We start from the raw sequence: 16,752 nt of genomic DNA, 5'->3' as shown, positions 1-16,752 counted from the left end.
GGAAGTCTGGGTAGGGCCTGAGCTTCTGCATTCAGAATAGCTCCCCAGTGATGCAGATGCTACTCACCTGCAGACCACATTCAGAGCAGCCACTTTCTGTAGTGCTTGCCACTCCTTTCGGAGACTTTTGTGTTCCTGGCAGGAAGGAGGTGAGGAAGGTTCACAAAAATTGTGAACTGCTCTTTCTTTCTCTATCTGACCAATAGAGGGGGCTGTTGTGTAAACTGGAAATGGTTTTTCTATATAAAATCAGAATAATCGCACAAAAACCTTCCTTCCCTACAGTTTAAAGAGATATTCTGACACTTTTTGCACAATGACATGTAAAGCATCTCAGACGCCAGAGGCAGGCAGTCTTGTTAAGACAGCCTCTCTCCCAACACACCTTACAACGTCCATCAGATGAAGAAATCTAAATGCTGTGTCATTCCTTCTCAACCTCACAGCAACCTGGGTTCAAGTCCACCAGTCATTAGACTTTTGTTTGTGGAGAATCTCCCAGAAAGGAGCTCACTGCCTCCTCACTGCTCCACCATGACCTTGGTGTTCACCTTGATGCTTGAGGTGCTCCTGTTCCTGAGTGAGTACTGTTCCATTTTACTCTCTTGTCCACACATGGAACATTGCTTTGGACTGACTTTGAACAGACTTTTTGTTCTGGCTGAGTTCATTGATTCAGCATTGATGTTTCAGGAGGAGCCGGAGCCCAGTCGGTGACCCAGCCTGACGGCCACATCACTGTCTCTGAAGGAGCCCGTCTGGAGCTGAGGTGCAACTACTCATCTTCTTCTTCGCCCTCTCTCTTCTGGTACGTGCAGTACCCCAATCAAGGACTCCAGCTTCTCCTGAAGTACACATCTGGAAACAGCCTTGTCTCAGGTATCAAAGGTTTTGAGGCTGAATTTAGGAGGAGTGAGAAGTCCTTCCACCTGAGGAAAACATCAGCCCATTGGAAAGACTCGGCCAAGTACTTCTGTGCTCTGAGTGACACAGTGACTAAGACTACAGTGGGAGCTGAACACAAATCTCCTGAGACTTAGTAGCTTAAAAGACTCAGGGTCTCAGCCTATGTTATTTTCAGGATGTTGGCATGTTCTGTGAAGGCAAACAGTACAGAGAATACAGAATCCTGAAAGTGTTTGGTTCTCATGGGCATCTTAGATTTCTTTTCTCTTTCTTTATTCTTTTGTAAAGGAAAGACTATTGGTTTCTTAATTTCAGTGCTCTCAGTGGTCTTGAGGCTGGTGGGTGGTTTCTTGTCAGTGTCACTTGAGCAGGCTGTGCCTATACTGTCCTGTTTTCTTCAGAGTAAGTTTTTATGTCATAAAAAGAAAACCCAATCTTAATATTCTTTTCCAAAATATAGTTGACAATTCCAAGGTATTTGTTCTCACTTACTTAGTTTGGTTCAAACAAATGGGATTCTGTTTGGAATCACATTGGAAACTGACATTTTAGGATATTATATTTTCCTACCCAAGAATATTATAAGCCTCTTCATTTATTCAGGTCTTGTTTTAGTCCTTTAAAAGTAAATTTTGCTTGTTTCCAGAAAAGTTGGAAAAAATGAAATGAATCATTGAATAAGTGGAGAGTTGATGTCTAGTATTCTGTGTCTGTTCCTCTCTCTGAACAGGGAAGAGAGCCCACAGAAAGTGGAGCAGCATCCCCAGTCCACAAGTGCCAGGAGGGAGAGGTTTCTATTTTTAACACAGCCACACACGCAGCAAGAGTGAGAGTTCCAACCATTAAGAAGAACATATCTCTGTGCAGGTCATAGGCTCAGACTCCACCTTCTGCTCTGTAATCATGGGGACCCCGCCCACGTTCAGTCTGTTCACAACCCCACAGAAGGAGGCACTCACTTTCACACAAAATGATGTTTCTCAGAATTCATACCTGAAGTTGTTCTGTTTCCTCCTTTCTGCACACTTCGTTAGGCAATATAAAAATATTTTACGAATGATGATTGTACACAAAGAGCTTACTACCTAACAGTCATAGGAATATTTCTCTCATTAGACTTAAGCTTTATGAAGATACCAATTTGTTTTTTACCAATAAGCATTCACTGAACAATGGTTGAAAGAATGAATGGCTGATAATATTTATACCCATATATACAGGCACATTTATAGCCAATGGTTAGAATTTGTATGGAAACTAATTTCAGCTCCCTATAAGGAAAAATGAACAATTAGAGGCTTTTCAAAACAAAACAGACTGCTTTGAGGTGTAAAATATTCCTCACTACAGGAACTAGTCAAAGAAGAGTGGAACGTCCATTTTCCAGTGATTTGCAGAAACGATTACAAAACAATATGATTTTGCACCAAACTAAGAATTTTAAGTTTTAAATGAGGGAAAATACCGTGAAAGAACTGAATAACCAAAAAGCTTGTAAAATTCACCACAGATTAAAAAAAAAAATCACTTCCAAATTCACGGAAATTGGATTTTCAATTTTTACTTGACGCATGTGTAGGAATTTAAGTGAGGGCAATGGTAGGAGAACACATTCCAAGCAGGGTAAACTTATTAAGAGCAAAGATCAAGAAACAATAAGCAAGAAGAGTTTAGGAAATTAAAAGTTTTTAATATTACTGAAAGGGACAATTTTTATTGGATGGTACTGTGAGATAATATGAAATGTTAGCTTGAGGCAGTAGTTCATCCAAGGGGGCCACACACAGCTCAGAACTGGGTTTCTTTCCAGATAAAAATACAACATGTCATGAGATTACCTGTCTTTAGCATAAGCAACATTAAGGAATATCTTGAAATTGTTTTTTAGAATGAACTATTAATCTAAATTTAAACTGGTAGATAATATCAAAGTTTTACTTTTACAAGCACACTTCTAAATGTATAGAAAAACTGGATTTCCATAATGATTGATTCAATGAACAAATAAATTTCGTTTTCCCTGAGCAATTCTACCACCAACTAATCGCCATATTGCAGGAAAGGAAAAATCTAAACACTTTCCCAATGTGTTGCAGTTTTATGATCACTTTGCAGCATGAGTTTTGTTTAGACGTAGGGGGAGACTAATAGCTTCTCTGCATTCGTTAACCTCCCGTAAAGGACAAACTTTTAAATCAAATAATACAGACCAAACAAATAAAAATAACTACATTCTGCTTTGCTTTGTACTTTGTTCTCTTCATCTGGCTGCAAAAACCCTTGCATGATTTTCACTGAAAATAACTCCTGAATTCATGTGAGATTTTGCCCTCCTCAGTACTTGTACTGGTATAGTTTAGATATGTTCCCATCTACTTCCCTGCTCTTCAGGGTACTGAGTTGCCATAAGGATAAGCCAGGCAGATAGTCCTTCAACATTAAGGCTAATTTCTAACTTACCCCCACTGTTCCTTTTATCATCACAAACAGGTTTGTTGTCTAATTTGGCTCACTCTTAGAAGAGCATGGTTTGATGTACTTAAAAAAGGATATTCCTTCAGGCAGCAATATACTAAATTTTTAGGGGTCTTATAGCTCCATTTTTCTATTAAATGGTGCAGGGTTGAGAATCAAGTAAGCACATAAAAAATAGACAACACCACCGTACTAAAACTAAAATTGTTATTCCACCGTTTGGTGATTTAGTTTATATCCACATCGTTCAGAAAGAGAGAGACTTTCTTCAAAAGTAGAAACTGAGAAGAGTGAGGAAGAGAAATTATTTTATTGAATAAAAGACTTTCTGTAACACTCAGTGATGGATGAAGTGAGAGATGTGGAAACTTCCAGTCAAAGTTTGTACATTTTACTTTCATCAAATGTCTATGATCCATTCCAGAAAAGCAACCCATAGATTTAGAATAGTCCCACTCACCATTGTTTCATCAAGGAAAAGTTTTCTTGGTGCTGAATGTTGGGTAATGCTATATACTATATACAACTGAATGTTGGGCAATGCTATATTTGGGGTCTTGAATGGTGGAAGAAACCAAGAACAATTTAAGAGAAAGGGAGGGTAAATAAGAATAGACCATGGACAGAGAAGATTTGTCCAAAAGAGACTATTCAAGATTTGCTTTAATCTATCATTAACATTAAATTTGAAAGAGTTATTAGAATAGGTTCACAGACTCTCAGAACTAGAAATCATTGTAGAAAAGAGGGTAAGCACAAAGATGCAAGCCATGAACACATCTGCTTTGCAGACATATTCATTTAAGTGGATATCTGTGGTTTTCGAGTTTTTTTCTACACGGTAGAGCTGCCATATCATTGTGAGCTGTGGAAGTTAATCACTGGACCATTTTAGGGAACATCATTCACACCTTAGCCTAAAATATAGAGAAAGACAATGCAGAGATATGAAGAAAGACAGATCTGAGAGCATCATCAGAGCCTATATATCCAGCTCTGCCTGGAACGGCAAAAGTCAAAATACTCTCATTGGGAACAAGCCAGCATGAGTTGAGATTCTGTCATTTACAACAAATAGATCCATAATTAATACAGAAGAAGGTGGGGGGGAGCCTTTTGGTTTTGTACTATTTTATGAGCTGAATTTATGGTGCTGAGAAGCATTTTTCAGTCAAAATAACTAGAGTGATGTAGATACAGATCATCACTGGTCTACCTCCATTATAGTAAAAATGAACCAGGATAATCCTATGTATGTTTTATGAATTTCTGATGGGAAAAAATTAGAAAAATACTGAAAACATCCACAACTCTGCCACATAGACAAGCACTCATTATTTTTACTTATTTCTATCTTTTTCACAATTTTGCACGTTGGTACATCATATTATAGAGACAATTTTATGTCCTTTTTATTAACACTCACTTTTGTCATTAAAAATACCTTGTATTCATACTTTGAATTGATTATTCTACTATTCTACACCATAGATATACCACACTTAACTTTATAATTTTCCTGTTTGGGGATATCTTGGTTATTTATTTCCAGTTTTTCATCATTTTAAATAGCATTATGGTATACGCCTTTAAATAAAAATTTGAATTTGAATTTCTCATCATTTTATTAGAACAGCATCCTAGAACTGGAATTAGTGGTTCAGTGGGTAAAAACAGGTTATAGTCTTTTTGCTCCTTGTGTCTCGGGAATGGGGAGTTAGTGTTTAGTGCGGACAGAGTTTCAGTTTAGGAAGGTGAAAAATTCCGCAGATGGATGATGGTGGGAGCTGCACAACGATGTGAATGTACTTAGTGCCACTGAACTGTACAGTTAAATACGGTTAAAATAGTATGTTTTATATTATGTGACTTCTACCACAATAAAAAAAATTTCCAGAAAGTATTCTCAATGTATCATCTCTACTCCCTAACACCTTTCTTACTTGAACCCACTACAGTCAGATTTTCATCCCTACCATTCCGTTGAAATCACTCTTGCTGAGGTCACCAGTGAGTTTTAAATTTTATTTATTTATTTGTTTATTTATGGCTGTGTTGGGTCTTCGTTTCTGTGCGAGGGCTTTCTCTGGTTGCAGCAAGTGGGGGTCACTCTTCATCACGGTGCACGGGCCTCTCACTATCGTGGCCTCTCTTGTTGCGGAGCACAGGCTCCAGACACGCAGGCTCAGTAGTTGTGGCTCACGGGCCTAGTTGCTCTGCGGCATGTGGGATCCTCCCAGACCAGGGCTTGAACCCGTATCGCCTGCATTGGCAGGCGGATTCTCTACCACTGCGCCACCAGGGAAGCCCACCAGTGAGTTTTATATCCACAAATGCAATGATGCATTACCATTCCTTATCTTATTGAGTGTCTCCGAAGAATGTGGCATTATGGCTACTCTCTCCCTGAAACACCATCTTTGCCTGGATCCTGGAACTCCACATTCTCCTGGTTTGCCTTATTCCTTGCAAACCGCTCCTGCTCAGTCTCCTTTTCCTACATCTTCCTCCTCTTGCTGGTGTCTACATGTTGTGTTTTCTCAGAGCTCAGTCCTCAAACATTTATTCTCTTCAAATGGTCTTGGAGGGGTTCAGGACATGCCACCCCAAAACAGGCCACTAGTATAAAAGCACTTAAGCCTAACCACTTTGGGTCTTCATTTTTCTATGAGGACCCCTATGTACATGTAAAAATTATTAAATAAAATCTCTATGCTTTTCTCCTGTTAACCTGTTTTATGTCAACTTACTTCTCAGGTCCAGATGGAGAACCTAAGAGGGAACAGGTAAAGCTTTAGCTCCCCTACAATCTCATCTAGGGATATGGCTTTAATTACTATTTATACATTGATGACACACAAATTTACATTTTCATCCCAACCTTCTCTATTGAAAGCCAGGCTCATATATATACTGTAATCTATGTCACATCTACACTGGATATCTAATTGGCATCTAACATATCCTTAACATAAGGCCTGATTTCCCCCCATAGGTTCTTCCCTCACTCTTTTCCATCTCAAAAAAAAAAATGGCAATATAATTCACCTTACCAGAAATCTAGGGACTCCTCCTTAATTCTTCTGTTTCTCCCATACCCCACATTGTCAAACAAACCTGGCACATAAGATTTATTTTTTTCTCATAAATAGTTTGACTTTATTTTTCAGTTCAAACAATGATGTTACACGATGGGTTTCAGTGACCACCAATTCATTTCTGAATTCTAAGATGACAGATACATAGATAGATAGATAGATAGATAGATAGATAAGATCAAGGAATCTTGTCTCGAGGTTGTTGCCTAATTAAAACACCTCCCTGTCTTGCAATATTTCTTGCCTAGCTGTTCAGGACTTTCCCTCAGAAGCCAGGAGCCAATGAACTGCTTACTTCTTTGATACCTTGGAGATTTTAGACTCTGGAGCAATGTACCATAGTAAGATTCAGGATGGTGGAGGTTTTTTTAAGGGAAAGTTAAGAGTGGAAAGTGAAATGGGAAAAAGGCAGCATGATATCTGGATCTCAAGCATGTTCTAAAGCAGTTTTAGGGAAAAAAATTCTAATACACAAACCCATACACACACACACGCACACAAACACACACACATGACTAGATTCCATTAGAATTATCTATGCCTGCATAAACCTTGGCAAACCTTCATATAATTTCAAGCGTATAGGAATCCCAGTTTAAAGACTACTGGTCTAAAATGGGACAGGGAATTCCCTGGCAGTCCAGAGGTCAGGACTCTGCACTTCCACTGTAGGGGGCATGGGTTCAATTCCTGGTCAGGGAAATAGATCCCACATGCCTTGCAAGCACAGCCAAAAATAATACAATACAATACAAATAAAGAAAAAAAATTTTTTAAGTAAAATAAAATGGGACACTCTCGCTAACACACTTGTCACAATATACTTACTGAGAACTCATTCCTCCCCACTGATTTGAGATACTGTCTTTAACATATACTGAATTTCCATATACAATTAGGCTTAATTATTGATTTGCTACTCCATTTAATTGACCTATCTGCTTAGTCTTAACTTGCACTTAAGAAGGTTCTTGGGCTTCCCTGGTGGCGCAGTGGTTGAGAGTCCACCTGCCGATGCAGGGGACACGGGTTCGTGCCCCGGTCCGGGAAGATCCCACATGCCGCGGAGCAGCTGGGCCCGTGAGCCATGGCCGCTGAGCCTGCGCGTCCGGAGCCTGTGCCCCGCAACGGGAGAGGACACAACACTGAGAGGCCCGCGTACCGCATAAAAAAAAAAAATCTATAATTAACACTGTATGTATACATTTTGTAATTTAATATATCCAAGAGAGATCAACAAGTTCAGCTAGTTGAGTTAATTTTGCTCCTGCTAATGATTGGTTTTAAAGGGAGTTTAGAGTAGCTATTGCATAACCAGCTTGGTATTTTTTCTTTTCATTATTTAAAGTAAGATTATTTTAAAAACATGTCAATTCAGAATTTTGTATGAGAGTGTCCAAAAGATCTGTTCCGGACATGAAGGCATTCTGAACAACAGAAGTACAATCATGAGATCCTTTAATTGAGAAGTGTAACAAAGTTGAATAATATGCGGAGAAATTAATATTTTATGATTAGTCAGCTAACTGGTAGACAAAGTTTGAGTGGTTTAGATTGGAGAACAATTTCTACTGTATGTAGTACCATCAGACTTAAATGGAGATTCCGGAGCAAGATCTGAAGATGCTTCAACCAATTTAGCCAAGGCTGTAATTACTTTGAGACAAGGAGTATAAGTTTTGTTGAACTTTAAGGGGTAGGCCATGATAGGCAATGGGTCTTTGTTGTTTGCCATGTTGTTTAGTAATATCCTTAGGCATGGCTTTCCTTTTACATTCATACACAAAGAAAGGTTTATTACAATCAGTGGTGAACTTACGATCAGCTGTCTTATGGAGGTGTATGATCCATAAGCTGTCTTATGGAGGTGTATGTCACCTGCAATATATTCCCTTTAGAGCTGGGCGCACAGAATATAGGGGCTTCTTGTGGCTCTTTTAGGGTCCCAATTGAGTTAATGGGAAAAATATAAATTCAAAGGTTTGATAACCTAATGACCAAACTCTGGCATCTATTTTGGCCTTTCTGAACAGAGTTGGGATGTCAAAACTAACAGAGAAGAGAAGGGGACCTCTGTGACAGGACTCCATGTCTGCAAGCTTCATTCTAGTCTTCTGCAAAGGGAGATTATCTTTTCTCCTGCTATTAGGTCCCAAGATAGGTAACTGGACAGATGTTGTGGTGAATAATTATATTGATTGCTATATCAATACATAGGTTGAAAAAGCTGCAGTAACTAGTCTAAAGAGATTTGCCTTCTTATCATAAAGTGATTTATTTCTACCTTAGGTGAAAGAAAAGCATACATAGGTGTAAGGATACATGATCATTACATCTTAGGTTGTTTCCATAATCCATTATATGTAGTATTTTAAAATAAGTTCCATCACAGACGCAACGACTAAACACAGCAGTTGGTCGAATCATCAATCTCCCTTTCAATAACAAATTTACCTCCTGTTTATTTTCAGATGTAATTGCTATCAGTTGAAGAGCTGGTTAATGCAAAAGGAAGTCTGGGTTGAGTGAGACTCTCACCTAGTCCATAGAGAAGCTGACATGACCCACATCAACCTGCTCCTCCAGGAAACCCCTGTTTCCTGTTGCGGGGCAGCAGCAACACATAGCTCAGCAATTCTTCCCTCACCCTGTCAGGCTCACCTCACCTTGCAGAGCCTTGAAATTGAAGAAGACACTTTCCATCTAGAGGAAGACCTCAAACATGCTTCTCTCCAGCCTTCTGAAGGTCGTCATGGCTTCATTGTGGCTAGGTAAGGATGGCCCCAGTGGGATTGTACCCCTCTAGGACCTAAGGACTGGGGGAACAGGTGGTTTATGGGCACCCTGGGAAGAAGGGGCAGTAGAGTGTAAACAGAATTTCTTTGTTCCACAGTACTTATTCTTAAACTTCTGATTCTGCTTTTTTTTTCTTTAGGATCCAGTATTGCCCAGAAGGTAACTCAAGACCAACCAGTAATATTAGTGCAGGAGAAGGAGGTTGTGACCCTGGATTGCATATATGACACAAATGAGTTCACTTATAGTCTATACTGGTACAAGCAGCCCAGCAGTGGGGCGATGATTCTCCTTATTCGTCAGGACTCTTATAACCAGCAAAATGCAACAGAAGGTCGCTACTCACTGAATTTCCAGAAGGCAAACAAATCCATCAAACTTGCCATCTCAGCTTCACAGCTGGAGGACTCTGCAGTGTATTTCTGTGCACTGAGTGAGCGCACAGTGAGAGGCGTGTTGGAGGCAGGTATACCAAAACCCAGGGCTCTGCTTGATACATCTGCCTGCTATAGGGACCAGGGCAGGGAATTGCCTTCACAGACAGGAAGTGGTTAGGGGCTGTGGCAGCACAGGTGTAGGGTTAGAGGGAAAACACTCCTTCTAAGAACATATTTCTCTGGGTTCGTAGACCATGTCTAGAGCTATCATTCATCAAAAACAACCTTATCCCTGAAAATTTGGGTTCAAATTTTTTATTGAAGACAAAAAATAGCCACATAAAATCCTTGCCATTTTGTGATTAGAATGAGCTAGAAGAATTGACTAAGGAAATTCAGAGACATCTGATTCAAAAATTAGTAAAAATATGCGTGAATTTTTGGATTTTCAATTTGTTCATTAAATATTTATTGAATATATATTATATTACAGGTATTGTTTTGAATAAGGAAGGTTGTGAAATCTTTTTGTGATTTTCCTCTTTTTGAATATTATGCAGTTTTACACCGTTTAATGAAGTCATTTAATTTAGTTTTGTTAGCTGAGTTAATGGTACACTTGTTTACTTTCTAAGGTGCCTGATATGTCACAAACTTTGTGCTAATCCTCATTCTGTCTTATTAACACCTCTAGCATGGAACAGCTCAATTACCATAATGTAAGCTTTACCTGCCTCCCATCAGTCTTATCCACAAAAAGATCAATAATTAGTGGCTCTTAAAAGGACATTGTGAGAAGCAGACTATGAATTATCTTGTTTCTCTGCTCTTGCCCTTCACTGCACCACTCCTTCAAAAGTATTTTTGCCATCATGTGGCACATTTTGGAAACCTCCAGGCCCTCTTTTTCAATCAGTGTTACACAATCCCAAATACTCCTTCCCTCAAATTTCCTCCTTCTACCTCTAATCCCATTTTCTCAGTGTCTTAAAATTTGAATGGTAATGGGTGGTTGCTAAGTGATCTTGTATTGTAACTGCCTCTTATATTTGCATTTCAAAAGCAGTTGTGTAGAGTAGAAATCTTAAAAGGAATGTCTTACAGTCCCTTCATTAAGTGGTGCTGGAAAAATTGGACAGCTACGTGTAAAAGGATGAAATTAGAACAGTCTCTAACACCATACATGAAAATAAAGATCTAAATGTAAGACCAAATACTATAAAACTCTTAGAGGAAAACATAGGCAGAACACTCTCTGACATAAATCACAGCAAGATCTTTTTTGGTCCACCTCCTAGAGTAATGAAAATAAAACCAAAAATATACAAGTGGGACCTAATGAAACTTAAAAGCTTTTGCACAGCAAAGGAAACCGTAAACAAAATGAAAAGACAAGCCACAGAATGGGAGAAAATATTTGCCAATGAATGCACAAACAAGGGCTTATTCTCCAATATATACAAACAGCTCATGCAGCTCAATGTCAAAAGACCAAACAACCCAGTCAAAAAAATGGGTGGAAGATCTCAATAGACATTTCTCCAAAGAAGACATACACATGGACAAGAGGCACATGAAAATATGCTCAACATCATTAATTATTAGGGAAATGCAGATCAAAACTACAATGAGGGGGGCTTCCCTGGTGGGGCAGTGGTTGAGAGTCCGCCTGCCGATGCAGGGGACACAGGTTCGTGCCCCGGTCCGGGAAGATCCCACATGCCACGGAGCGGCTGGGACCGTGAGCCATGGCCGCTGAGCCTGCGCGTCCGGAGCCTGTGGTCCACAACGGGAGAGGCCACAACAGTGAGGGGCCCACGTACCACAAAAAACAAAACAAAACAAAACAAAAACTACAATGAGGTATCACCTCACACTGATCAGAATGGCCTTCATCCAAAAATCTGCAAACAATAAATGCTGGTGAGGGTGTGGAGAAAAGGGAACCCTCCTACACTGCTGGTGGGAATGTAAATTGACACAGCTACTATGGAGAACAGTATGGAGGTTCCTTAAAAAACTAAAAATAAAACTATCACATGATCCAGCAATCTCACTTCTGGGCATATATCCAGAGAAAACCATAAATCAAGAAGACATATGCACCCCAGTGTTCATTGCAGCTCTATTTACAATAGCCAGGACATGGAAGCAACCTAAATGTTCACCAATGGAGGAACAGATAAAGAAGATGTGGTACATATATACAATGGAACATTACTCAGCCATAAAAAAGAATGAAATAATGCCATTTGCAGCAACATGGATGGACCTAGAGATTGTCATACTGAGTGAAGTAAGTCAGACAGAGAAAGACAAATATTATATGATATTGCTTATATGTTCAATCTAAAAAAAATGGTACAAATGAACCTATTTACAAAACAGAAGTAGAGTCACAGATGTAGAAAACAAACTTATGGTTACCAAGGGGGAAATGGCGAGGAGGAATAAATTGGGAGATTGGGATTGACATATAACACTACTATATATAAAATAGATAACTAATAAGAACCTACTGTATAGCACAGGGAACTCTACTGAATACTTACATGGGAATAGAATCTAAAAAGAGTGGATATATGTACATGTATAACTGATTCACTCTGCTGTACAGCAGAAACTAACACAACATTATAAATCTACTATACTCCAATAAAAATCAATTTTAAAAGTCTTAAAAATGTTTAACTCAAAAAACCTTACCTTTTTTTTTTTTTTTTGGGTTACGCAGGCCTCTCACTGTTGTGGCCTCTCCCGTTGCGGAGCACAGGCTCCGGACACACAGGCCCAGCGGCCATGGCTCACGGGCCCAGCCGCTCCGTGGCATGTGGGATCTTCCCGGACCGGGGCACGAACCCGTGTCCCCTGCATCGGCAGGCGGACTCTCAACCACTGCGCCACCAGGGAAGTCCTAGTCCCTGATCTTTGATAACCATCTCGGTCTAGGACACTGATCACAAATGAAGTCTTATAAATTGGCATCAGACTGGCTGCAACAAAACCATCTGGGAGCTTTAAAAAATTACACACTTGTGGGAATTCCCTGGCAGTCCAGTGGTTAGGATTCCGCATTTTCACTGCTGAGGGCCCGGATTCAATCCTTGGGTGGGGACCTAAGAGCCTACAAGCTGTGCAGCAGGGCCAAGGGAAAAAAAAGATACAAAGCTATGGGTCTCAATCCTGGAAAGTATGATTCATGAAGTTAGTTGTGGGATGCCAGAATCTGTAATTTTAAATCACTTACACATTGATTCTATTATCAGCTGTTGTATGAATATCAGCTATGTCTTTAATAATTTGAAAAGCTGGGAAAAAAGAGAGTCCTAACTCATGCTCGAGTCTTTTGAAACAAATCCACCTCATTAGAGTTCTTAACCCAGTGGAGGAAAATTATTTGATTAAAGTTTGGCAATAAAATATGGCCGATGGATGGTAACAGAAAGCATCCTTGAGGTTATTCACTAAGAGTATAAGATTAGTACTTGTCTGATTCACATAGGCCAACCCTTTTATCTTGGAGTCAAGAAAATAGTAGGAGAATAAGACATTGATCTCAGACCATTCTATAAGGATTTGATCATTTCAATTATGATATTTCTTTTGTTTTCACATTTTAATGATTCTGAAATTCAGGATTCTTTGACTATTGATAAGATAGTGTGGCTTTTTCCTCTGAAAAGATTTTATTAAAAAGATATTCTTTTGGGACCGATAAAATATTATATTTCAAGTAGTAGTGATTCCTCAATCAGTGACCCTTGATTCATTAGTTTTGTTTGGTATAACAAATATTTAGTGAGCATGGAATACATGTCAGTCACTGTTGCTCTATAAATTGGGGTACAATGCTGAAACACAGAGATCACTCAGTACTGATATGGCTTCTTATTATGTCCTCTGTAATCAACCTCAGATTCTTTTCTGACATTCAGTGGATTATAGGCTGGCCCACCATGGATACCTGAAAATATAAAGTACTATATAAAGTGCTTAAGAGAACTGTTATCTTCTCAGCTACAGAAATACCTGGGATGCTCTGTTAAAGAACTTCCATGTCAGGTAGTGTCCTAAGAGCAAAACAGACCTGAGAAGTTATGACAGCTCTTGATCAGATTTCCAAGCACCACCTGAAGACTGGCATGTACCTCATGAATAAAGTCAAGGATAACATTTTTCTGACTTGAGGAGACCAGGAAACGTGCATCCCATTTCAGTGTCTGTCCACCAGGGGGTGCAGTTTCCTAACACAAACACATTTCCTGTCTGAAACTAGGCTTAGGTTTATCACTTCACAGTGACTTCAATATTTCTTCATGTGAAGAGTCAAGGACATTATTCAGGAGACACTCCAGAGATGAACTCTTCTCCAGGCTTAGTGATTGTGATACTCTTAGTGCTTGGTAAGCAAAATGCCTCTAAAAATTTGGATTCTTTCTTCTGTTATGTCAACAAAACCTTTAATCATAATTTTATCCCAGAGCTTTATGCCCAAGATGATACAGAACTCTTTTATTTTTCCCCAGGACAAACCCGTGAAGACTCAGTGACCCAGATGGATGGCCAAATGACTCTTCCAGAAGGGGCTGCCTTGACCATAAATTGCACTTATTCAGCCACTGGGTACCCCATTACTTTCTGGTATGTTCAATATCCTGGAGAAGGTCCACAGGTCCTTCTGAAAGCCATGAAGGACAATGAGAAGGGAACCAATAAGGAGTTTGAAGCCACATACCACAAAAAATCAAAATCCTTCCACTTGGAGAAAGCCTCAGTCCAAGATTCAGATTCGGCTGTGTACTACTGTGCTCTGAGTGACACAGTGATGGGAACTGCAGGGGCAACTGAGCGCAAACTCTTTGAGTGGCAGCAAGGGGCCTGGAGGCTGAGTGTCTCTCCATTTGATCCACTCTGTGGCACAGTCTACGGTGGTTTGTCCCTCAGTCTCTGGTTGATACAAAACTCATACAAATTTCTAGAGAATAAGAACAAGAAGTGAATATTCCCCATACCCAACTCTTCATTAGTGATTTTGAAAAAAGAGTCTGACATCAGTAGTTCCTCATCCAGGGCCAAAGTAATTTCAAGGTAAAGTCACATAAACAATGAGACTTGGGGCCAATGTAAGAAGAAACAAGAAGCACTTGGATGTGTGCTGTACCCCTGTGGAAGGGTTTAGAAACCAGAAGCATTAATTACACTTGAATAATTAGGGTGGATGGTGCTGTGTTTGTGTGTGTGTGTTTTTTTAATTGGGTTGTTTTATTATTGAATTCTGTGATATTTAATATATATTCTGAATACAAATAATATATCAAATATATGTTTTGCAAATATTTTGTCCCCGTCCATGTGTTTCTTTTTTTAAGCCTTAGTTGGTTTTTTTTTTTTCTGTACGCGGGCCTCTCACTGTTGTGACCTCTCCCGTTGCAGAGCACAGGCTCCGGACGCGCAGGCTCAGTGGCCATGGCTCACGGGCCCAGCTGCTCCGCGGCATGTGGGATCTTCCCGGACCGGCGCACGAACCCGTGCCCCCTGCATCGGCAGGCGGACTCTGAACCACTGTGCCACCAGGGAAGCCCTGTTTGTGTGTTTTGAGGGCATTCAGGGAGTGAAGGCTAAAAATAGGAAGACTGAAAATAAATAAGCAGCAGACTACCCATGTTCTCTACCAGTGCCTGTGTAACAAGCAGTGATCATTTCCCAAACCCAGCAGAAAATTGGAAGTTAGCCATTGATGAATTGAGCAACAGCACATATAAGTAAGTAAGCCAAAATAATTAAAAATTTAAAATGTAATAATTAACTATTCACTTCAAGGAAAAAATTATTATTCAAGAAAGTAGCATACTCATAGACTATATGATTAAACTACATTTTCTTCTAGATAAGTTTTACCACCAATAGTCATAATTAGGCAGAATATCTATTTTCCCCAAACCTTGTGTATTACTAAGGTTCTGGACTGTTGCTTATCAGTTAGGCTTTTTAAAAAAAATTTAATAATTTAAAATTTATGAATGAGATGGAGCTTCATTTCATTTAAAGGTCATTTATATGTTTTTGTATAAATTGTCTATTCATATATCTTCCCATCTCCTACTGTGTTATAGTCCTTTAAATATAGATTTTAAAGAACATTCTCTATGTTAAGAAAGTTGTCATAAGACTGTCACATATACATGTCTTTTAAAAAAGTTTAATATAACCTTTTTGACTTTGTTCATGGTCTTGATTGTTTGGCAGGCAGAATTTTAAAAATAGTATGAAGTAAATTTTTGAAAAATTTCTTTTATGGATTCTGAGTTATATTTCATGCTTAAAAATTTGCAGCACTCTAAAATTATAAAATTTTATCTCATATTTTCTTTAGTTTTTCTCAGATTAATTTTGTCTTTAAATCTTTAAATTTGCGTGTGTGTGTGTGTGTGTGTGTGTATGTGTAGAGAGGTTGAGGTTTAAGGCTTTGTATTTTTCTTAATTTTTGTTTGTTAGTTTATTTTGAGGCAGCTTTCCAGGCTCAACATTTTGAATGGCCCATTTTTCTGCCAGTAGAAATTATGAAATTTTGATTTCAGGGAGGCTTAACTTCAGTGTGTATAAACTTTTCACAATATTTTGGAGGGCAGTTTTTTTAAGCATATCATATGATTCAAATCACAAATAATAATTCGGAGTCTTCAGTTCCATTGGCCTGTAAGTCTGTTTTTATGCCAGTACCATACTGTTTTGATTACAAAAGCTTTGTATTATTATTATTTTTTTTTTATTTGCAGTACGCGGGCCTCTCACTGTTGTGGCATCTCCTGTTGCGGAGCACAGGCTCCGGACGTACAGGCCCAGTGGCCATGGCTCACGGGCCCAGCCGCTCCACAGCATGTGGGATCTTCCCGGACAGGGGCACGAACCCGTGTCCCCTGCATCGGCTGGTGGACTCTCAACCACTGCGCCACCAGGGAAGCCCTGCATTTTTTTTTTTTTTTTTTTTTTTTTTTTTTGTGGTATGCGGGCCTCTCACTGTTGTGTCCTCTCCTGTTGCGGAGCACAGGCTCCAAATGCGCAGGCTCAGCCGCCATGGCTCACGGGCGCAGCCGCTCCGC

The 16,752-nt window shown here is 39.4% G+C and overlaps 1 pseudogene and 2 gene segments (V, D, J or C); all 3 read left to right on the top strand.

The window, feature by feature from the left end:
* Positions 1-534: 534 nt before the first annotated feature.
* On the top strand, positions 535-5,518 carry LOC132518087 (T cell receptor alpha variable 8-3-like; annotated as a pseudogene).
* Positions 5,519-9,177: 3,659 nt separating this feature from the next.
* LOC132528162 (T cell receptor alpha variable 14/delta variable 4-like) lies at positions 9,178-9,830 on the top strand. The segment is given in 2 exon segments: positions 9,178-9,250; positions 9,415-9,830. Coding segments are annotated over 2 exon segments (465 nt in total).
* Positions 9,831-14,009: 4,179 nt separating this feature from the next.
* LOC132528154 (T cell receptor alpha variable 9-2-like) lies at positions 14,010-14,651 on the top strand. The segment is given in 2 exon segments: positions 14,010-14,055; positions 14,179-14,651. Coding segments are annotated over 2 exon segments (519 nt in total).
* Positions 14,652-16,752: the final 2,101 nt, after the last annotated feature.

Source organism: Lagenorhynchus albirostris, chromosome 1 (genome assembly GCF_949774975.1).
Source record: "Lagenorhynchus albirostris chromosome 1, mLagAlb1.1, whole genome shotgun sequence".
NCBI lineage: Eukaryota > Metazoa > Chordata > Mammalia > Artiodactyla > Delphinidae > Lagenorhynchus > Lagenorhynchus albirostris.
The sequence above is the reverse complement of the archived record's forward strand: the minus strand, read 5'-3'. Positions and strand labels throughout refer to the sequence as shown.